The 24,290-nt window shown below is 36.2% G+C and overlaps 1 protein-coding gene and 6 non-coding genes across 7 annotated transcripts; 6 read left to right on the forward strand and 1 right to left on the reverse strand.

Annotated features, from left to right (window-relative positions):
* Positions 1-429: 429 nt before the first annotated feature.
* LOC140141683 (adhesion G-protein coupled receptor D1-like) lies at positions 430-17,574 on the reverse strand. Its single transcript, XM_072163595.1, has 14 exons — positions 17,536-17,574; positions 16,096-16,243; positions 11,431-11,553; positions 7,936-8,114; positions 7,277-7,329; positions 6,480-6,609; positions 5,672-5,778; positions 4,868-4,970; positions 4,394-4,550; positions 4,042-4,108; positions 3,461-3,527; positions 2,739-2,824; positions 1,055-1,181; positions 430-516 (listed from the first exon to the last, which is right to left on the reverse strand). Exons 1-14 carry the CDS (start codon positions 17,572-17,574, stop codon positions 430-432), a joined length of 1,473 nt encoding a protein of 490 aa, XP_072019696.1.
* On the forward strand, positions 12,894-12,966 carry Trnat-ugu (transfer RNA threonine (anticodon UGU)). Its single transcript has one exon. It is a non-coding gene; the product is annotated as a tRNA-Thr (tRNA).
* Positions 13,313-13,385, forward strand: Trnat-ugu (transfer RNA threonine (anticodon UGU)). Its single transcript has one exon. It is a non-coding gene; the product is annotated as a tRNA-Thr (tRNA).
* Trnat-ugu (transfer RNA threonine (anticodon UGU)) lies at positions 14,414-14,486 on the forward strand. The gene has a single exon. It is a non-coding gene; the product is annotated as a tRNA-Thr (tRNA).
* On the forward strand, positions 14,714-14,786 carry Trnat-ugu (transfer RNA threonine (anticodon UGU)). The gene has a single exon. It is a non-coding gene; the product is annotated as a tRNA-Thr (tRNA).
* On the forward strand, positions 14,931-15,003 carry Trnat-ugu (transfer RNA threonine (anticodon UGU)). Its single transcript has one exon. It is a non-coding gene; the product is annotated as a tRNA-Thr (tRNA).
* Trnat-ugu (transfer RNA threonine (anticodon UGU)) lies at positions 15,146-15,218 on the forward strand. The gene has a single exon. It is a non-coding gene; the product is annotated as a tRNA-Thr (tRNA).
* Positions 17,575-24,290: the final 6,716 nt, after the last annotated feature.

Genomic DNA, 24,290 nt, shown 5'->3' on the forward strand with positions numbered 1-24,290 from the left:
GAAATGGAAAAAGGTGGAAATAATGAGAAGATAATAATAACGATGACGACGACGACAATGATGATGATGCTATTTTTTATGTCGGACATATCTAGGCATTAACAGCTGAAATCTAGGAAATACCGCTGACGAAACTTCGGCCAGGCACAAGTGACCTGACAAAGGGGGGTCGCCGTAGATAGCTGGTCGGGGTATTTTTACAGGACATGCAAGTGCAGCCGACAATCGGGCGTTACCCTGATCGGAACCGACTGTAACGAGGTCTTTTAGCATGGATTATCTGCCCCACCATTACCAGATGAGCCACGATACTAGTAGTGGTATTGATGATGATGATCATGAGTAATAATGATATTGGTCGATGATGTTGTTGACGATGATAATGAGGAAAAGGATAAATGATATATAACCAAATTAATCAGTTTCAGTTTATTTCATCCATTTAATTACGAACATAACACTACTTTTACTTACCTCGTTGTCTGATAGGCAATGCAGTAAAAATATGAAAATACCCTATGAAGACAAAAATCAATGAGGTCAATATTTACTTTACTGTAAAAATAATTATAATGTAATATAATTATTATTATATATGTGCGTTATGGTGGGTTATGGGCATTTCTCCTAGTCTTGTCCCCATGTTGCCAATAGAAAACCCACTTTTTACGTTAAAATTTCAGGCACATTTTTGCATCCACCTAATTTCAATTTCATTGGATAAACATTTATGTTCAATCACAATGTATACATTGATAATATAATTTGTAAATGTTTTCAAAATATTATTGTAAACTATTTTTTTGCAAACATTTTTTGCCAAATAATTTTGTCAACACTTAAATAACATGATGTTAAAATATTTTCGGTAGGTTATCAAAAACTGTTTTAATGTTATAAAAACGTTTTATACCCTTTATATAACCCGACATTTAAACGGTTTCTGACATTTTATAACCTTTTGCGTATGATGTCGAAAACGTTTTGTATTTGACATATTACATATATTTAATGTCACATGTAACCTATTGATAATTTTTCAATTAATATTTACCTGCGATGAGTTGAATATAACGAATAGATATGCAAAAAGCATAGTGGTGTCGTAGGCTGCTAGTAGTCCAAAGAACCAAGTTAGTCCAAGTACTGGTTGAAGTACGAGTACAGCACGCAATGCAATTCTGTGTACCATAATTAGTAAGAATAATAATCATCAATATGCTATTAAAAGGGCATTTCGTGATCCACGGCCTCATCCCCCCAAGTTTAGATTTTTATACCATTGGAAACCTATTTAATATTTGGCACGAGTGATACGGTTATAGAGCGATGTCAAATATTGGCTATTTAATGTTTATGTACCAAACATTTCTTGCAGAATAATTCGTTTTGCACTAAAAAATATCATCAAATTTGAATTTCGTTCTGCTATACCAGAACGAAATTACAACAATGGCCTATGCAGCAGTGAAATACACATAATCATGCATAACTCGCAAACGCAAAATCGGAATCAACTGAAATTTTGGGAATAAGTTTTTTCTACTGACAAATGTCATAAAAAGAGTTTCTAGGATCACGAAATCCTCCTTTAAATAGGAATAGAATATACACATTTAAAACGACAGTATATTGTTATGGATTTGATAGACGGTCGAATCCGGATTCGTCTTTTTGTAAAATTAAGAGCACAAGGGATCAGCGCTTAAGCTTTAGCTTTTAAATTGTTTAGCGTGATAAGCATGTGAAAGAGGGCGGTATACAGGATGCAAAAACTGACATGCTGCCCTCTAAAGCACTAGTTCCCTGTTCTGTAATTTAAAATAAATTTACTAAAAGACAAATACGGATTATGCAGTCTGCCGAAGCAACCCATGTATAGAATACCATATAACTGCATCTATACGGAATGAATAACATTGGAATGTTGTACTATAGACGAATCCAACGAGCCAAGTCATGGTCAGATTTGGTCGGCCATTTATGGGTCCCCGCAGCTAGAACTGGTGTTGTGACTGCCCAATTGGGTGGATTAAAGCCGCTTAAAATTCGATGCTAGATTCTTTTGTGTTGTAAACTGTTATCATTCTTTTGTCTACGCGTACCACGGGTGATAGAATGCAGTTTGAAATACCCTCCAAGACCGCATCAGTTCACATTTTAGGTGAGATGGAGCCGACGGGAACCCAGCTAATGGCTGCAATTGAGGTGCAGGAATGCGTGAATTTGGATTCGTCTATAGCGGTCAGAATATGTGACATTCCGAATATTTATTGTTAAGTAAATATAATATTACTTAAGCCGGCTATTTGTTACGGATGAAAACAAAACTTGACCACCGGTCGACCGCTTGTTCCGGGCGGTTCCGTCCGGTAGGAGCCGGATTTTATTGTTCTAAACAATAGAACGAGGTTCAACTGCCCTCAACCGCCCGTGGATTTTTGATTTCATCCCTTCATATGGGCTATTCCACTTAAAATCCACACTACCCATGTGGAAGATTTTGGAAATATCTTCTACAGGGGGAGTATGTTTTTCAAATGTAATTGGTCAGGGTTAATCACTTTTAACCCATACTCCCCCGTATTATGGCTTTACCTATATCTTCCACAACTGGAGTGAGTATTTCAAATGGAAGTTGTCTATTCTATTCAAAACTCATACTCCCTCTGCGGAAGACTTTAGTTAAATCTTCCACGGGGTAGTGTGGATTATATATGGAATAGCCCTATGTTTACCTTATTCTTTCCTTTTCCGATTTATCAGCATTTGCTTTAAGTGTCACGAATACTTGTAATACCAAAAACAAGATGATGCAATTCATCTGTTGAAATAAAATAATCGATAGAAAATTATGCCGTGATATTGACGCAACTGGACACAAATTATGATTATTATGATTAAATTGAGAATTATTTTGTTGTTTTTACGAGTATTGCCAATATTACTTATATCTTAGACTTAGACAAGAAAATATGATGTATACATTGTGATTGAACATAAATGTTTATCCAATGAAATTGAAATTAGGTGGATGCAAAAATGTGCCTGAAATTTTAACGTAAAAAGTGGGTTTTCTATTGGCAACATGGGGACAAGACTAGGAGAAATGCCCATAACCCACCACATCACACTACGCCACAACAATTTGTAGACCTAATTATAAGTTATTGTTGATTTATTGTATTTTATATTATTATAAGCTTTTAACACTGTGTATAATCTCATTCATCTGGGAGACAATTTGAATTGTGATTAAGCAAACAGGTGACGTATTCGGGATCGGGTCATTAACGTCCGATTTCTCGAAGCTTCGAGAAACCGGCCCTAAGTGACTTCCTTGACAACTGGCCCTCATCCACCCAGTTGAAGACGTACAGATTTGGTCAGAACGTCGGTTTCTGGTTGACCAGATTTAATTAATTGCAATTCTAAGAGTTTTCTTAGGTTTAGAACCTACCAAAACTACAAATAAGACAGGAATGACGAATGCCCAAGCGAGACCCTGTTGCACAGATATCCAGCAGCTGTAAATATAAGTCATATTAAAGGTAGGGTTTAGTCTCGATCCAATTGATTTACGTAGAATCCAAACACGTGACTCTGTACTCAGTGAGTTTCACCTTCCCTAGAGATGATGTATAATGTATACTGATAGCCGGGATGTTGTAGTCCAGATAACAGAATATTCAACATCACAATGATTACATACTGCCAACATATGATAATTTTCAAGTATTAAGACAATATATTTCTGAAAAAATTGTCCTGCTTTAAAATCCCAATAATTGTATGTCCACTTCCTTTAGATTGAGTTATGCATAGGTGTGTTGCACCGCAATTATCCGATCAAAGAATATAATTTGCTTCTTTATTACGTGGACCAAAACTTTTATACCTTTCTGCATATTATGATATAAGTAGGGATAGCCAATTAAACCTAGGACTTCATACAAACCAAAAGATTGTTATATTAAATTTCGAAATATTGAAACCTGAACTTGGAAACATTCTACGCCCAACTCACAATAACAAGCCTACCTGGTTTCTGTACCATAGCCATTTGGACGAACTGCGGCAGATACTATGACAATTAACGCAGGTGCCCCTAGAAAAAGTATATCAAACACAATATATGGATGGTACTGATACAAATAAAAGGTATAAACGTCGTCAATTGTACAATCATCTTGTTCCTTATCATCATCATCATCATCATCATCATCATTATCATCATCATCATCATTATAATCATCATCATCAGACCGTTAAACCACATACACCCCACATCCAATAAGGCCTTATTAGAACCATCCCACCGTTAGCGTCTTTATCATTTTGGCTTTCTAGCTTTATATTATAAAAATGTCAAGTTTTGACATGTAACACAAACCCCATCCAACAGCCATCCATACTCTGGTCTTGAATCTCTTCCCAAAGACACCAGTTGACTTGGTACATGTATAGAGATGCACCCCTTCTAACCACATCCAACAGATTGAAGCGGTGAAGAGATAGTGAAGCAATACGGCGATAAATGTGCAGCCACCCTTTATTGGAAATAACAATGAAGAAGAAATGGATCTTTAAATAAAACTAATATGGATATCATTCACTATTCCAGGGGTAACTTCCGCCACATTCTGCAAGGAGAGTGTCACAAAACATAGCATCTTCCCGGGGTGTAAAGTTATATTTATTTACATTGTAGAATATGGACATTTCGGCTGATGCCTTTATCGAAGAAAGGGATCTTCATGCAGTTCACGAATAGTAATGGCGGACGATTACTAATACTTTTCGGAGGCAAACAACAACATAAAAATTGTAGCTTAAATAACAAATAGTGGAATTAAAATAATCTTACTTTGTTTTCTGTTGCGTCGATTCCAACAAGATAAAAGAACTGCGCTGATCCCAACGATACGGCGAGATTTGCATGAATGGCGGTGCGTTGAGATTTCAGAAGTCTGTAACAGGTTTAAATACATTGAATGTCTGTCACTCCATTTTCTCGAATAAACTTCGATAGATATGAGAAAAACTGTCACACCGATAGGTAGGACGATGTAAGAGAGGGTTAACACACAATCCCTGCGAAATAGTTCTATATTGGAATACCATTGGGTGAATACAGTAAGCCAAACAATTAAGGTACCAGTTGTGTTCACCCCTGTATATCCTAATAAAGACAAATATGTAAGATTAAAACAAGCAGCCAATACCTGTATTCTTTAGCTCTGATTTTTAAGACCTTATTTCTGAAATTGTTTGAGAATTAAAGAAACAGTGATCTAAAACCTAATGAAGAAACGAAATCAAAAGTTGTACTTTTGTGTTCTAATAAATGAAAGCACAACGCTAGTTTCAACGTGCTAATCAATGGAAGCACGGCGCTAGTTCACTTGTTCTCGAATGCGTTGTGTACAGATCAATAGGGCATCATATTGAGCAAAGTGCAACTTTTAAATTGGCATCTTCCTTGTGTTTTTGGATCGTCGTGTGTTAAATTTTTGACCAATTTCAACAAATGAGGTCTTAAGTTCGAGCTAAAAGATGTAGCTATTGGCTGCTGGTTCCAATTATGACATATCTGTCTTTGTTTAGGATATACACGGGGTGAACATAACTGGTACCTTAATTATTTGGCTCACTGTTATGCTTTACTTACTTGAGTGATATAAATATGACCATAGTCAACACAAGAGCCAATACAGATAGTGACGTTCCTATATATGTCAGAGATTCTAGTGCATTGCCGTGTTTCGTCGGAATCGGCTGAATACAAATGAAAACACACAAAAATCATGATTCAGGTTTAGAAAATATCCTCTTAAGCATAATATTTGCAGAGCGATGTTCTAAATGTAACTAATATTTTTGAATACTTGTTGTGAGTTCGACCAGGGAAGTGAGACAAGCTATTGTGCTAACAATGTAGTCAGCGTGCCTTTGAAGTGGAACAGATATACCGCTTCTATTGCCAGTTTGTTTATTTACAGATTTATTATTATCGACAAAAATTGTGTTTTTCTCGATTAATTTTCAAAAAAATCGAGAAAAAGTGACAGTGACATAACATTTATAATCCATAATTATGAAAATCAACCCAAAATAATCGTATTCGGCCATATGTTTAGAGATTTCTTTAAAAATTAAAATATTGGAAATCAGTCATTTAAGTTTAAACCGCTAATTATTGCTATAAATTGATATGCGCATTTGACACATAAATTACATTGTAAAATTAATCTCGCATCTATTTGTGGGCCCATGCCACCCCAAAATTGCTGTTGACGAGAATGTTCCCCTCCCACATGTACTTTTGTTCAATATCGCGCTAAGTCTGATACTCACTTTGATGTACTCTTTGACCGGCTTCCATCTGTCGCACTTCCCTGGTTCGACATTCATATGCATTATTTTAAATTGTTTATGTACATTATGTCAAAAGACAAAAAAGGTAATCACTGAAATACCTTCGCATTGGGATTAACTTGCATCAGCACGGCAAAGTTCGTTAAATGTGTACAGTGACATGTTGTACTTGTTATTGAGGATGAGTCTGCTACACAACCATCCGTTGACCACACACCGCCAGAATCAGCACTGAAAGAAACAGAATAATAAAGAGCATTTCAAACTTTTTTTTTGCCCCAAAATCTACCAGTCTGAGAACATAATTACGATATTGTACTTTAAAAGGCATATTGTATGATTATAAAATAATATGTTAAGGTGGTACTACACCCCTTGATAAATTTTTGACTATTTTTGCATTTTTCTCAAAAACTATTAAAATACTGGTAACAAAAGTTATGTATATTATAGGGGCAAGGAATCCAGTTACTACACTGGAATTTCAGTGACTCAAGACAAGTAGTTATTGATTTATTGATCAAATATTTGTTTTCCCTCATTTTTGACTGTAACTCCACAACTGTTGTCTGTGCTGATATAAAATTGTCAGAGCAGTAGTTGTAGTCCTTGCCCCTATAATATACATATCTTACTTGTCACCAATGCGCTATAATTTTTGAGAAAAATGCAAAAATAGGCACAAAATTGGTCAGGGGTGTTGTACCCCCTTAAAATGAAAGAAAACTACTCACCCGCTTAATGTCGCAGGTGGTGAGCGATTGTGCAAGCACTAACTATGATATTTTAAATAAAATCGGCGCCATGTTAGGTAAATCAAAAATGAGTCCTGAGAGTAATTCCAGTGCAACTTAATTAAGTATGAACTGTTCTACAACTTTGCAAATTATTCACTTACCTTGCATCGAATTTCCAATAGGAGCATCTTGGGGTTTGGTTGGCAGACTTATTCTGCAATATAAATGTTTCAACTTGTTTTCAATCCTAAGCGTTATTGACGTATTGGCAATGTAAATACAAGCAAATGAAAATTGTTTGCCTGTTTACATAAGTGCATTAGCTTGCATTCTTAGCGTCTTTTTTCTCGTTTTCTGCTTTCCTGTTCTTGTTTCTCTTTTTCCCCTTTTGAATTAATTAATAATTAATTAATTAATTAATTAATTAATTAATTAATTAATTAATTAATTAATTAATTCAATTAATTAATTTCAATCCTTTTCTATCCTCTTCTAAGATGATCTAAGTTAATGATTAAAGTGCTCTGAACTGCTCAAAATGCTTCTTTGAAGCCTTTCGACGCATGGCGGAACACAGTATGACTACACTGCATGAAATGAGTCAAGTCCTTTGAAGTTGTCGATTTTACCCGCTTTGAATACTGCCCTTTCTTTGATTTCAGCATACCTCCTCAAAAAGGATATATAAATGCAGATTTAAACCCCTCGATGTGTTTTTTTTTCTGAATGTTCTTTGAAACCCTCAAGTGTTTTTAATGTTTTGGGATTCAAAACATTTCTAATTTATGCATGTCTGTGTCTCTGAATGTTCTTGGTTTACCTGAAGATGTGCAAACGTTAGTGCAACAGGATCTTCCTCAGAGAATGTCAAATTGGTGCCACTGATTGACAAAGATATCACATTGGTGGAGATCGTAGTTGAATTGTTATCCTCAGAGCCTTCTATACTGTTCGATACGGCATTGTGTAATGTCTTATAAACCACTGTTGTTACCTTAACTAAGAAACCATAAGACATTTGATAATATAAATTAATAGAAGTTCTATACTGTTCGATACGGCATTGTGTAATGTCTTATAAACCACTGTTGTTACCTTAACTAATAAACCATAAGACATTGGATTATATAAATTAATACAAGTAATATCAGTAAAATGAAAATTTGATTGAAGTCGATTAGATTATTATGCACAATAGTTCTCTCTTTATTATTACATTGTTAACTTTTCATTAGTTTAAAATTTAGATAAATAATTATTTTACATTTGGGAATATAATAAAATAAAGTTCATAGATTTAACAAATACAAAATGCCTACAGCACCAGAATTCAATATGCAGATGTGGAGTTAATGTAGTAGAGTGTGTTTTTTCTGCAGCTCTGAGGATGGGTATGATCGTAGGTATTGAAAGGATTGAGATGGTTGGAAAGAGAAAACACTGTGAAATGCCCAGCTCGGTATCATACAAGACTCCGAAGCTGAAAGAAGACAGAGACGCAGCAAAGATGTACCTGCATGTAAGACCCTGGCAGTCCGATGAGTATGAATTAGTCTTAGATTTGACGTAATTGCTTCACGGTTGTTTGATGTATGTAGAATTGGCTTCATTATTAACTAAATGCAAACTATAGATGGCGCTATTTATCCTAAATCATATTTCTTTATTTGCAAGGGGTAGGTGATTAATACTGCCATTAAAACAGCTGGAATATGTGAAACAAGTAGCAAGGAAATTTTATAAACATATTTAATCAAACAATAAAAGGAATTATTTGTATTAAAAAGCTTGAAAGAGTAATTTCCAGTAACTAAATAGCGCCACCAATTTTGTCATTAAAAGATTTATTTTATATCCGAAAAAGCTTTTTAAAATGCTATAAAAGTGAATAATTTGGTAAAAGAGGGAAAATTAAAGTTGAGAATGACCCAAAAGCATCTGTATACATTAGCTAAAATTTGGTTGTACATGATGTTTTGTTTTAAAAACTAATAAATGATCCCATCAAACAACCGTGGCTTCGCTACAAAAGCGATGGACGATCATTAGCTAATAAAAAAAAGAGTGACTATAACACCAGCAGGAAATAAAAATCATCCATGAAATCTTTGGTCAGAACAAAATATCTAACCAAAAGGTGTAGAGGCGTGATATATCCTCTCCGTCCAGTGACAAGGAATTATTGAGCGGAATAGTACTAGTCCACCTTGCTCAACAAAGACATCATATCGTTCACTACCTACTGCTCAGGACTTGCCTATTTGTGTTGAGCCACCCACCCTTGAATAAACAATAGAGATGCAACCCAGAGCACGAAGAACAAGAAAGCTGATTTCTTGAATTATGCGATTATATCAGAAGCACCACAAGCTTGCGGTGAAGTTATGGCCAACAACATGCACAAAATATATCTGTTGAAGTATTTACAACACTTACACTTGAGCAGTGGATAACCAATGTTATTGTTCCATTACCAAGGAAAGGATACCTCAGTCTCATGACTAACTATAGGGAACTCTCTGATGCACATTGCTGCACAATTAAACAGCAAGATATTGTTGATGAGATATTAGAGACCATATATCCAAAGAAGAATGCATAAACTGACTGGATTCCGCCGAGACAGAAGTTGCTCAAAGCAAATCCACATCCTTTGAACAATCATTGACGCCTTCCACATCTATCAACTTCCACTCAACATCACATGTATCGACTTGAGAAAGGCGTTTGATTCTAGCAACAGGGGTTCATGTTTTGAATTCAGCGCCAATATGGTATTCCCTGGTAAATATGTGTTCTTAAAAAGAACTCCGAGAGTGCTGTTACGGTGGATGGCAACATCTCAGAACCGTGTCAGGTATCCACAGGGGTACCGCAGGGGGTATTCTGATCCCATTCTTGTTCATTGTACTCATACACTACATGATGAAGAATGCAGCCAAGGATACCGCCTCTGGTGTAATGTCAAGCCGATATATATCTAGCCAACATTATAAATGATTTTGAGGTTGCTGACGGCACTGCTTTGCTTGAATCTTCCATTTCAAGAGCACGTCGTAGCAGAACATCTAGGTATCTTCAACAACGTACTCAAAACTGAGTACGTGACTGCAACCCACAGCCACATCCACCACTTCAAGTGCATGTAGTGCCTATGCGGAAAGCAGTGGCTTGGACTGCTTTTTGGAGGTTAGAGCACCTTCATGGGGAATTCCATCAATCTCTATCGCAAACAAAGTCAGGCGTTTCAACTCTACCTGTGTAACAGTGGTTTTATATGGCTGTCAATCCTTGGTAATATCTAGTGACATGGAAAATAATATCAATGCATTCGCCACATAATGTTACATGATAATGCTCAAAACCAAGTGCTTTGACTGTGTGTGCGACGCCCGGACCTATGCTATGATTGACACCCAGCCTCTCATTAACCCAATGGTAGCACCAACTTCGCTTTCATGGACGCATCCTGAGGATGTCAGGGGAGGATCCTTACAACCGATTTGCCCTTTATCTTCCATCACATGGCAAAAAGAGACCAGTGGAGAATGGACAAGCTATCAGACATACATACAGGTTTATTTTTGGGTGAATACAACATCGATTTGCAACCCCGGTTTACAAGAAAATGCTATTGCCTCACTATCTAAAATAAATAAATAAATGTAGATATTTAAATAACGCTTTATGCCGTAAACAGCGTCAAAGCGCTTTACATTTATTCCGCCGTCATTAGAATATGTCGGAACCATGTCTGCTGCTTACAAATGACGCAGGGTTCATCTGACTAGCCCTAACAGCTTCCCACACTGCGTCCTCCTTGCCCAAGGGCGCAACACAGTGGTGGGACGTTGACTCGAACCCAATCACGTCGAGCAAGCTCTTAGATTATGAGTCCAAAGCCCGGGTCCACTGAGCCACCGTGTTCTCACCATGGATCTATGGTTCTTGGTGCTTGGAGTAATCCGCAGTCGAATGAAATGAAGATGAATATGCATAGGGACGGTTTCAAGTGATATGATATTCATCAGTATGCGGAAGTATAACAGTTAACGTTTTTGTAGGAACATAAAACAATAATGACGGCTATTACAATTTTAACTACCGTAAAGTTTCGACTTATGGCGCACATGGGATCCCTTGCGTAACTGGAATTTTAAGAACAAACTAAAAGTGACCTCCCGTAAAATTCCCACCAGCAAATAAGGGCACGGACCCTTTATTCATGTTGGAATTTTTCAGATGAGGAAGCTCACTTTTGTATGTGAAATTTACCCATTCGCCATCAGGCGAATATTTACGGCATTGAACTAACCAGTTTTTCCTTTGAGAGCAGATATTGGAAGTGATATGGCACCAGCTGTTTCGTTCACTTCTATACTAACAGACTTCTGGTTCTCTTCCGAATCGCTTATAGACAGAGCTTGTATTTTCACAACTGTAATAAGAAATATAGTGATATTATTACGGTTAGCATCTATTTTAAACTGTTGCAATTTGGTAGTTCACAGCATCTTGCGAATTGTAATGTGCTTTAGCAAAAATTGCATTGGTAATTTTTATAGCGAGTGTGTAGAATAATTCAAATATCACAGATATACTTTTGTAGGTTCCGTGGTTCTTGAGTTATGTTGTAAAGAGGGTTGAAACAACAACATTTCTGTAAAACGTACAAAACTCATTAACAAGAACAGATCAAGCAAGTTTTCAAAGTATATTATTTGTAGAATGAACTTTTATAAAACATCAAAGTGTTATTTTCAATAATATATTGATTAAGAAAATGAAAAAAACAATTGGCTGCTTTATTGATTTAGAAAATGAAGATTTTTTTGGCTGCTTCGACCAACAATACCAAGTCTACCCTTAAACAGTAAATATTATTAGCAAACTTGCTAATCTGATATCCTTAAATTTGGAAATGCTTAATGCAGGGACCCAAGTGCTCAAAGTTATAGATCATTGATGCTGTTTTTGGTTCTTCTGATGTTTGTTTTTATTTGTTTGCTTATTTACAGTACACAAATATGGAGGAGATGACCGGAATACGAAGCAGAAAAACGCCAAACGATCACAAAAGACAGCAGGATAAAGAAAAGAATTTGTAATTGCAAAAATAAAAAATAAATAAAATGTAGATAATTTCAATTTCTATTATATCTTGGAAATTTTAATAGTTATTCTAGAGATATAGGACCAGTCTGATAGCATTGTCAGACATACTTTTTGCTTTGTTTTGTTTTAAGGCAGGTTGATATTAGTGCTACTTTATTCAGTATGCATTCACTTTGTCTGGTAGCTATCAGCACTTTTAAAGTTTACAGTAAACATCTCAAAAAAGTAACTAACCCCCCTTAAATAATGGCCATTATTCAAAATCGGGCGTATCAAATGAGGTGTCAAAATGCGCAGAAATAAATTCTGCTTCCAACACATTTTAAAGATTATAATACAATAGTCCGTTTTTTAAAAATGATCATTTAATTTTTTTGAGATTTTTATATTACTAGTGTGTCTAATACAAACAAAATATTTATTTAAATATGCTGCCAAAATTATGTCTTTTATTTAATAAAAAGTAAATACGTAATTAACTGCCAATCGTATTTCGAGTATGAATTAACACTTGCAAACACAATACAAGCCGTGTTTTTGAACAATGCAATTATGTTTATTACAATGCAAGCTGTTGCAAGAATTCCTATTAATATTATAATAGGAAATGTGGTATGGCAATTCAATCCCTCACATTGATTAAACACCATATTTATAACAAGTGCCTCCATAGCTCAGTGGTTAGAGCACTGGTCTTGTAAACCAGGGGTCGTGAGTTCCAATCTCACTGGAGGCTTCCATTTTTTCTGTCCCATGTATAATTTCAGTTCAAACTTGCTTATCACATTCCTATGAAATTGAATTTTTAAATTAAAGGATTTTTTTCTATTTCGTTAGGAATTGGATTTTCTTAATATGAAGAGTTTTGTTGCAAAACCCCCTACATCCACTTGGCACTTGAGCAATTTTGAGAAAACATACAAAAATCAAAGAACTGATATATGGGGGTTTGCAACAAAAGCAATTTTTGGCGAGATGCTTGGGTAGGATGAGCATCCCGTCAAAAACTGCTTTTGTTGACAACCCCCTTATATCAGGGATATTTTGTATAATTAATATCATAAATAATGGTCTTACGAACTGCCTCCATAGCTCAGTGGTTAGAGCACTGGTCTTGTAAACCAGGGGTCGTGAGTTCGAATCTCACTGGAGGCTCTCTTTTTTCTGTCCCATGTTTAATTTCATTACAAACTTGCTTATCACATTGCTATGAATTTGAATTTTTAAATTAAAGGATTTTTTTCTATTTCATTGTTTCGTTGTTAATTAGATTTTCTTAAGGGCTGGGGTATGAACGTTTGGACAGTATTTATTTTGGGACATCAGAGCACATCAGACATATCAAATTGCATTCTGAATACGAAGAATGTCATTCTGATATCAAATAATTTTGATTTTTTGAAATTCGCAATTTAATACACATTTTATGGCAAATCATTAAAAATTGATATTTTTGATATTTAACAGTACTTGAAACTTTATAAATCTGATGATTTATACTTAAAGTGTATGTAGGTGGGATGAAAAGCCGACGATCAATTGAAAATTTTGACCTTCCGTATTGAAGATATGGATTTTTTTCCCAAAACACAAAAAAAATTAGGTCTTTTTGGGAAAAAATCCATATCTTCAATATGAAAGGTCAACATTTTCAATTGACCGTCGGCTTTTCCTTTCTGCTACATACACTTTAAGAATATATCAATATATAAAATTTGTATTATATTGTGATTTTCAAAAAATGAAAATTATTTGATATCAGAAAGACATGCTTCGTATTCACAATGCAATTCGATAGGTCCGAGGTGCTCTCATGTCCCACAAAAAATACTGTCGAAACGCAATAAACGCTCATTTTAGAATATTGTTGCAAAACCCCTTACATCCACTTTTGAGAAAACATCAAAAAAATCATCAAAAAAAGAAATGATATATGGGGTTTGCAACAAAAGCAATTTTTGGCGGGATGCTTGGGTAGAATAAGCATCCCGCCAAAAACTGCTTTTTGTTGAAAACACCCTATATCAGTGATTTTTTGTATAATATTAATATCATAAATAATCGTTTTAGCTCAGTGGTTAGAATAAAGGATAAAGGATAAATGATTTTTTTTGGGATCATTGGGATTTGAATTTTCTTAATAGATTGTATAATTAATATTATGAACTATCGTCCTACCAACTGCCTCCATAGGTCAGTGGTTAGAGCACTGGTCTTGTAAACCAGGGGTCGTGAGTTCAATTCTCACTGGAGGCTTCCTTTTTTTTGTCCCATGTTTAATTTCATTATAAATTTTCTAATCACTTTCATATGAATTTGAATTAATCTTTTAGAATGAAAGGATTTTATTTCTTTGCTATTTCGTTATTTCTTTGGGATTTCTTTTTAGAATAAAGAATTCTTATTTCTTTTTCGTTATTTCTTTTGGATTTTGATTTTCCTAATAGATTTTATAATTATCATGAATAACCGTTTTACCAACTGCCTCCATAGCTCAGTGGTAAGAGCACTGGTCTTGTAAACCAGGGGCCGTGAGTTCAATTCTCACTGGAGGCTTCCTTGTTTGTGTCCCATATTTAATTTCATTATAAACGTACTGATCACATTCCTATGAATTTGAATTTTTAGAATAAAGGATTTGTTTTTCATTTCGTTTTTTCTTTAGGATTTGGATTTTCATAATAGATTAATTACCCAAATGCCTCCATAGCTCAGTGGTTAGAGCACTGGTCTTGTAAACCAGGGGTCGTGAGTTCGAATCTCACTGGAGGCTTACTTTTTTGTGTCCCATGTTTAATTTCATCATAAACTTTCTGATCACATTACTATGAATTTGAATTTTTAGAATAAAGGAATTTTTTCTATTTCAATTTTTTTTAGGATTTGAATTTTCATAATAGATTAATTTCCCAACTGCCTCCATAGCTCAGTGGTTAGAGCACTGGTCTTGTAAAACAGGTGCCGTGAGTTCGAATCTCACTGGAGGCTTTTTTCCTGTCCCATGCATAAGTTTCATTACAAAGACATTCCTATGAATTGTATTTTGAAATAACTTTATTCCGCGAAATAAAAATGGAAATTAGATTTCCATAATATATTTTTAATTAAATCTTGCATATTTGATTTAAGGTGTGTTAGAGGGTGTCGCCTTCGACTATTAGTTGGCCCAGGACTATAAACATGCGTAGCCATTTAAAAACGTCAAATGTGATAATAGAAAATTTATTATTATTATGTACAGCAAGTTAATAACTCCCATTAACTGTCTCAGCCCCAGAATAAGTATAGGGTTACAGTAAAATTGCTCAATTGCTTGTTGGAAGTGGATTTCTGTTCTTCTTTCTTTTTTAGTCTTTGCTTTTAACTAATGTCATGTATTAGCTGAGACTGTTTATATTTCACATATTAGTCTTTAGTTTATTGATCTCATTTTGTCCACATCATATCAATTTGTAAGCAAAGTCATAGTTCGTTGAATTTACAAACGTATGACAAAACAGGCGAAATCATTAATTTTTTGCACAAGATTTGCAATTTAAAGAGAATTGGGCATTGCTTATTCCAATGAAGCTAGTATATGGCCAATATAAGTGTGCTCTTTAATTTAATGAATTTAAAATATTGTAAGGAACACTTGAGGTTTTGACTTTTAAAACGTACATTTTGGACAGAAATTGCTTGGATAGTTTGTTTCGCTGTGCTGGAAATATCTGTGTACTCGGGTGTATCGAGGTGGAAACTGTGCGTAGAAACATTTATAAGAGAATATGAAGAGAACACACACAAACTGTTACCGTGTCTCCTTATATGGACCAACCGCGTTAAACAAACAAAACAATCTAAGAACATTTGAATATACGCTTACCCAAGTTATCGTTGGCAATCACAACTTCCGTTTGATTTTCACTTAAGAGGTTGGTTCCGAGATTCACAGCGAAATCTTCAATGGTCTTCATTAGACTACTGGCAACCTTTTCACCTTGTTTGGCAGTAGCTGTGCTGTTTTCATTCGTCTAGATAAAAGGATAAAAATACTAAAAGCTATTCACAATACCAGGCCTGAGAGTGTGTCTTTGAAAAAATATTTTTGTTTTGGGGGACCGGATCTGATAATTACAAACACTCCCTGAGCAGCAAGACATTCCCTCTAAGCTTTTAATCCGATAAGCTGATTATCTATTTGTTTTCATGAATTGGAAGACATTCTTTGATGTATTACTGAGCTCAATCATCTGAAATTACTTGAGCGTGAGCCACCCAGGCTGGTGGCTCAGCAAAGTATTTTATTAACAGGTTTTCTCCAAATTCATTTCCTAATGATACTTTTGTACACAACAAGTGTAGGAAAAAGTTGAAAAAATATATCTGGAAACAAATTAAAATCTGGTCTCTCACACCCTTGCAATGCAAAGTAAATCGGGACGACCACATCTGATTAGGGTCGGGAAAGATTAGTTTTGAATGCTATCACAATAGATTCGTTTAATAGAAAAAAGACACAATAATTTCGTTGTTTTTGCTTTGTTTTTGTTTGTTTGTTTGTTTTGCTTTGTTTTTGCTTGTTTGACTATATTATTGTGTTCTTTGGATGGTCCTTTTATCATCAACCCCATTAGGAAACGAATTTGGAAAAACCTTCTGTTAATAAATACTATGCTGAGCCACCAGCCTGGGTGGCTCACGCTCCAGTAATTTCAGATGATTGAGCGCAGTAAATACAGCAAAGAATGTCTTCCAATTCATGAAAACAAATAGATAATCAGCTTATCGGATTAAAAGCTTAGAGGGAAGGTCTTGCTGCTCAGCGAGTGTTTGTAATTACCCCCAGATGAAATAAAGCACATTTTACTCAAAAGTTTTGCTAGGCATATCCGTCAGGAGTATCTCCATTTATTTGTAATCCAGAATTGGATTTAACTTCAGCTTATCCAATAAAATACGGACCAAAAGGGTCCATTCCAATACATCAAACGTAGCCTAACTTTCAAGAGAAAATTTCTCAAGAGAAATTTACATACATTTATTGAGTCAATCCTTTAATATAAATACCTTAGAAAAGTGCATAACATTAATCCTACTTTCCTGAAGCCGGGAACATTCAGGAAAGTAATCTGATATTTGACATAATTTCGTTCAACTTCTCATGCACTATTTCTCAAATATATTAGTAACAAATTATTACTATTTGTAAACACTTATGCAATTACGGTGATCAAATTATTTTCATATAATTGGCTTTAAGATGAATTTTTTGTGGCCATGTCCCTTTTTTACCGCCACCTTTTTTAACCATCCATCTGCTCACCCGTAAGATACAGCCCTCTCGGGAATTTCCTGAGCCCATGCTTAAATTACTTACCCGTAAGGTACGGAGTCTCTCAAGAACAAGGTGTGGCCCAACTTCTCACAGAGAAGTTAACCCCTCTCGGGAATTTCCCGAGCCCATGCTTAAATTACTTACCCGTAAGGTACGGGGCCTCTCAAGAACAAGGTGTGGCCCAACTTCTCACAGAGAAGTTAACCCCTCTCGGGAATTTCCTGAGCCCATGCTTAAATTACTTACCCGTAAGGTACGGGGCCTCTCAAGAACAAGGTGTGGCCCAACTTCTCACAGAGAAGTTAACCCAAATTAATTCCTTGTGAGATACGGGGCCCTCCAGGGAATTTCCCAGAGCCCTTTAATTTGCACACACACAAGTGTGGCCTAATTTTCCCTCTCGCATAGAAGTTAACCCAAATTAAATCCTTGTAAGGTACATAAATGAATGAAATGAAGAAATGAATGATTGCATTAATAAATGATTGAAACATGAATGACCATGGTGCCCTCCAGGAAATTTCCCACAAACCCCTTTTGCTCACACACAAGTGTGGCCCAACTTCTCAGAGAGAAGTTAACCCGAATTAAGTCCTAGAAAGATACATAAATGAATGAAAGAAATGACTACATGAATGAATAAATGAAAAATGAATGAATGAATGAATATGGGGCACACCACGACTTTAAGCGAGACCTTTTGCACACACACTTGTTACCCAACTTCTCACAGAGAAGTTAACCCAAATTAATTCCTCGTAAGCTACGGGGCCCCCAGGAAATTTGCTCAACCCTTTTGCACACACACAAGTGTGGACCAACTTCTCTTTTGCAGAGAAGTTAACCCAAATTTATTTCTCGTAAGATACAGGGCCCTCCAGGGAATTTCCCGGCCCTATTGCACACACACAAGTGTGCTCCCACCGCTTTTCTCACAGAGAAGTTAGCCCAAATTAATTTATTGTAACTAACGGGACCTCCATGAAATTTCAAACATGCTCAAAGTGTGGCCCAACTTCTTAAAAAGAAGTTAACAGCAATGTATTAACCGGCAAGTTACAAAGCCCTTTTTCAGAGATTTCCTGAACCCCTAGATCTGTGTACCCAAATGAGGATTCCCTCCCAAAAGAAGTTCATAACTTGTGAACTTGTTGAATCCAACCCCTTGGTCAATTAACACCTCTCTTCCTGGCAGTTTGCCATTACCTAGAGGCTACCATTAAAAACTCATATTTCAATACACTTTTGGTATACATGTGATCCTCAATATCCCATACAATATGGGGTCCTCCCAGTTGACTACTGCTCAAAATTTTGGGTGTGGTGGGTGGGAAAATTTTTCCATTACCAAACTCCAGAAACATCTTACTCCTTTCAAGACAGATATCCTTATGGCCTTATCCTGGAAAACTAGGCAGGGCAAGAATGTCATTGACCACTTCTCATTGGCCACCGCAAACAATAGATCCTAAACATCACTGGCCCTTGGATAATGCCATTCCTAGGCAACCAATCAATAAATCAATCAATTGGATTTGACCAGGCACTGGTTTTGGACTAGTCTATTCCACAGGGGGTAAATTTGTTTATTGTATATAGATACAATAAACTTTATTACCCCCAGATGAAATAAAGCACATTTTACTCAAAAGTTTTGCTAGGCATATCCGTCAGGAGTATCTCCATTTATTTGTAATCCAGAATTGGATTTAACTTCAGCTTATCCAATAAAATACGGACCAAAAGGGTCCGTTCCAATACATCAAACGTAGCCTAACTTCTCAAGAGAAAATTTCTCAAGAGAAATTTACATACATTTATTGAGTCAATCCTTTAATATAAATACCTTAGAAAAGTGCATAACATTAATCCTACTTTCCTGAAGCCGGGAACATTCAGGAAAGTAATCTGATATTTGACATAATTTCGTTCAACTTCTCATGCACTATTTCTCAAATATATTAGTAACAAATTATTACTATTTGTAAACACTTATGCAATTACGGTGATCAAATTATTTTCATATAATTGGCTTTAAGATGAATTTTTTGTGGCCATGTCCCTTTTTTACCGCCAAACAAGTTTATGGCACAGAAACTTGCCCAACCCCCCCCTTTTTTTTTTGTTTTTGTTTTTACCTTCCAATTTTGAGTAAGAGACTTAATATGAACCACCCTTTTCCTTTGATCACCTGTAAACCCCAGGCCTATTAACGCCCGTAAAGGCCCTTGCAGAAAATGCACACCCTTGATTGGGGGCGGGGAGGTCATTGACACAACACTAGTATTTGAGATAATTTATCTCAACCTTAAGCCCCAATGTTTTCTCATTTACATCTGACCAAGAACGTGTCTGACCCCCTTCCCCCGTACTATATTTGTGCATTTCAGACTTACTCTTGTATACCAAATTGTTCACATTGTTAAGGCTTTGAGCCTAAAGAAAACAATCCTGGTAGCAGCGGGCTACGAAAACTCGAAAACTCCTCTATTTATTATCATTATTTATTTTTTAGGAGAAAAATTGAGAACGTAGGATGACCCCTGGCTTACTACCCCATGGCACCCTGGTGATTTGAATTCTTCCTACTAGGAAACGACACCCGGTTCCCTGCCCTGGACCACCGACACCCTTATAGAGGGCAACTTGAAAGCTGACACAAAAGCTTTTCCTCAAGTTGATGTTTTTATTTGAACTGTTTAAATTGGTTCCCGGCATTGGTTAGTCTGCTCTGAAGTGCAAACCGACCTGAATTGACCACTGTCACTTTGACCGTGTATCAGAGCCCCACATAACCCATTTCTAATGATGTAACAAGCCAATTACCTTTACCGCCAATTCGCAGAAGGCGCTCCAAATGGATATATTTTTATCCACCAATGATAAAATTCTGAAGTGAGCAGACTGACTATAATTTAGCTGGACAAATATAATACTGCCCAAGATTTAAAGCAACTTTGGTAAAAGTAACTTAACTCATGTCCCCAAAACCCTGTGACCGTTGCATACAGCATTCATGCATAAAAGTCATATAATAAAAGAAAGAAACGGCAAGAAACATAGCAAGTTAGGCTACCTGCGGTGCCTAACTCGATAATTACAACACCAATATGGCACCACCTGGCTTTGCTCTGGTTGTCAATCCGACCCATCTTGCATACATATCTATCATTTGTTCCCAAGGAACGATGTTGTCAGACAAATTATTGGCAATTAAACCATAATGTTAATTAACTCATATTGACCACATACAAATAAAAGTGCTTGCATCCCACTTTGTCTTGTCCTGCCATAGGCTTGCTTTGAAAATACAATGTACTGGGCGAATATATCATTAGATATATTATATAGGCTCCTTCTATCCCTGTCTATATTCAATATTTTTAATCGCCAAACATGTTCATTGTTTATCACCCATGACTATTAGTCCGACGGGTTCCCGAACCCACCAGGGCTCCAGTTGCTAACTGCCAGCATCAACATGTTGATTCAACCTTAAATGCAATTTAAAACCAGATTCGTGAAATTCCAATGATTGGAGTCATCATATATGATATAAATTTAGTTCATGCATCCCACTTTGTCTCCACCTGCATGCCATAAGTTCTCTGCTATCATTTCGTTTGACGTGGGAGAAATTGTCGAAATAATGCTCCAAACATATTATATATCTTTCTATCCCAAGTTTTTGATCGCCAGACGTGTTCATTATTTATACTGCTCACGTCTAGTAGTCCACGTGTTAGTAGTCCAGGACCTGCCCGGCCTTCGTTTATCACTGCCAGCATCAATGTGTCTATTCAACCTGAAATGAATCAGAAAAAGAAAACAGAAAAAGGAAGCAACTCGACGGTACAGCAAAGCCTACCACTCCACAAAATCCCTATTACATTCCTATTTACACATTCACGACTTGTAGAAATCACTGATAAAACAAAATCCTTATACACCACAGATAAACAGGAATGTTGTTGCTGCTTTAGTTGACCACACATACATTAAGAATTTTATTTCTATTTATTTATTACGGAACTTGATGACGATACAACGTGTGCTTCCGACTTCCCGAATTTTGTGCCGGAATTGATCTTATTAATTTTTGCTACCTTCCAATGCTGATCATACCCAAGCCTCATGAATTTTCTAACATCGAATGATCCGGGCGAATGATCTCCCAAATGACTATCCTTGCAATTACTTATATTTTCCCAATCACGCCTATCTCGATCACTTCCAATTTCCTTGGCTTACATGCTGGTCTCGAAATGACCTTGAGGAAAGCGAAAAGTTCTAACATCTATAACTTATCATGCTACCTTTTTTGACCAAGCTCCACAAACCTATCATATGTATCCCTTTATGTTAGACTCTGTTGAATCCCATTACACTGAGTTGCATACCAATCTGAACATGATCACTATTTGACTTGATAACCAGATATGACCCTGAGAAATTTTGACTTGGTTGCACCTCCAATTCCCCAAAATCCATGAAAATCCCACTTTTACCTTATAAACTTCCACTTTTTTTTTTTTTTTTTTTTTATTTGTTAGTTGTTGTTGTTGTTGTTGGGGTTTTTTTGGTTTTTTTATGGTTTTTTTTCTTTTTTCTTTTCTATCCAACGATCCAACCTCGATTGCCAGGCCCGGACGGACCCATAAGACCTTGAAATTAACCATAAATATTGAAACAAAGAAAGTGGCAAAAACTACACCTCACGATCACCCTGACTGACCATAAAAACATAACGAGGAGTGATGCAAAACCCAAGCTAAAAAGTTACCCTTGAAAAACATCTTGTAAATTATAACCAGTCTCGCACCGTTTCCAATCTTTTTTGAAATCCAGAGTTAGATGACCGATACCAATAACTTCCTAATTACGATCCTACTTTTGGATACGCAACCCACAATCCATGCGGTTTGGCCCCTGAATGACCCCAAATTGACCTTGAAAATTTTGTTTCCTCCTTAAAATGGTCGCCCAACCTAATTTGATGAACCTGGATGACTCGAAATTGACTTTGACATTTTTTGTCCCATTTCTGTGGTCACCCCCATCCAACTTCATGAACCAACGACACTATGGCGTTTGACCCCAAATGACCTTACATTGACCTTGCCCTCTTTATCTTGTTTCGATGTTTGCTTATTTTGAATTGATTTGTACAAATATAAAATTTCCCCTTGAAAAGATGTTCACATGATCACATGCGTCCTGTAGATCACCTGAATGCATCTAATTACATACAAATTCGCAAATTTTGGTAAACATCATCACCGTGGTGGTGGCACCCTTTACATTTTGCCTTGCCCAGTTCTGTAAAACCCAGGCTCCAAGGCACCCCATTAACTGAAGCTGTTAACCCCACTAAAATTACCAAACAATATAAAATCTTACTTAATATGGTCTGAGTGACCTCATGCACATACCATATCCAATACTTGACAGCCTGACAAACTATCCCTACCTGACATAATGAATTAACATAACAATTTGCCCAATATTTTATTTTGTTTTCTCATTTTTTTCTTCAAAAAACCACAATGTCATGCACATGATTGCAACTAATTAAATATTCGCAAATTGTCACAGCGGCAGTGACACCATCCTTTCCCAATTTGCCACGCCCATTTCCCAAAAGCCCCACCCTAGCCAAATTGTTTAATTACCCGACCAATTCTCCCTATCTAACCATCTGAATTATTCATGATACTAATTACCTGTAATTAATGTATTTATTTATTTTTTTTTCATTCGTGATAAATTTATATCTCCTGTAAACGTTAAACATGGTAAAAGGAGATGTTATGATCACATGATTGCAACTAATTAATCATTCATGAAATTGAAATTTGATCAATCGCAGAACCTAGTTTATTCCCGCAAGTAGTGAAGTTTCAAAATTCTAGTTTATTTTTTATTGAAATGTAAGCTTACTTAAAATTTGCTCACCCTGTATTGCTGTCCATGTCCTAGTAAGTATCCACATACGTAATCAGATGTTCCGCCGGTTTTTACTCGGCTGGCCTTCCCAAATTGCAATACTCTTTTCCCAATACGCAGATTTCGCCATCAGACTGTGACAAATCCCACTCGTTGCTGTGATTTGCTGCTATGGATGCTCGACCATGTTTTCATTTACACTTCCATATACTCCATTTCTGCCGAAAGATTCAGCATCCAGTATTAAATTTATAACCACCTTGACTGCTGCAGCTTTTTGACTGATGAGCGATGCCTTGCATTCCTGTAATGGTTCAAAATTCTGCACCCTTTAGAGTATATAGGCCTACTAATGATATGGCACAATACACCAGGGTCGTATTTCGCTGACATATATTTCCATCTTGAGTTGAGTATCTACCCTTTTTTTTCACTTGTCCGTGTGCTATAGCTTTCTACAGTCATTGTAACACCTGAAGCTCATCCTGTCTTACCTCCATGGTATTACCAATGTGGTGTTTTGGTGTCTCTCATGACAGCCGCCATTAATGTCATCGGTGTTTCTAGACACTAGTTGCCGACATATTTTGTGATCATGCTTCCATCGCTTCTTCTTCGACGAACCATTCTCTTCTTTCCCGTAGTAATACTTCAGATGAATTCTCACTACAGTCAAACTTCAAATCAAGTAAAGTACTCGATATCCGCCGACAGTAAAACTCAGAAAATTTCTAAGTGACCAAAAATTTTTCCATTACCAAACTCCAGAAACATCTTACTCCTTTCAAGACAGATAT

Source organism: Amphiura filiformis, chromosome 19 (genome assembly GCF_039555335.1).
Source record: "Amphiura filiformis chromosome 19, Afil_fr2py, whole genome shotgun sequence".
In the NCBI taxonomy this organism is placed as follows: Eukaryota; Metazoa; Echinodermata; class Ophiuroidea; order Amphilepidida; family Amphiuridae; genus Amphiura; species Amphiura filiformis.

What these genes read in the sequence shown, in the direction of transcription:
- LOC140141683 (XM_072163595.1), bottom strand. Translation starts at nt 17,574, where the DNA reads ATGGGCTCAGGAAATTCCCGAGAGGGCTGTATCTTACGG. An exon ending in GTCATATTTATATCACTCAA is followed by an intron (nt 4,971 to 5,671) that starts GTAAGTAAAGCA and finishes AACCTGTTACAG; the next exon opens with ACTTCTGAAATCTCAACGCA. An exon ending in GGCTATGGTACAGAAACCAG is followed by an intron (nt 3,528 to 4,041) that starts GTAGGCTTGTTA and finishes TTATATTTACAG; the next exon opens with CTGCTGGATATCTGTGCAAC.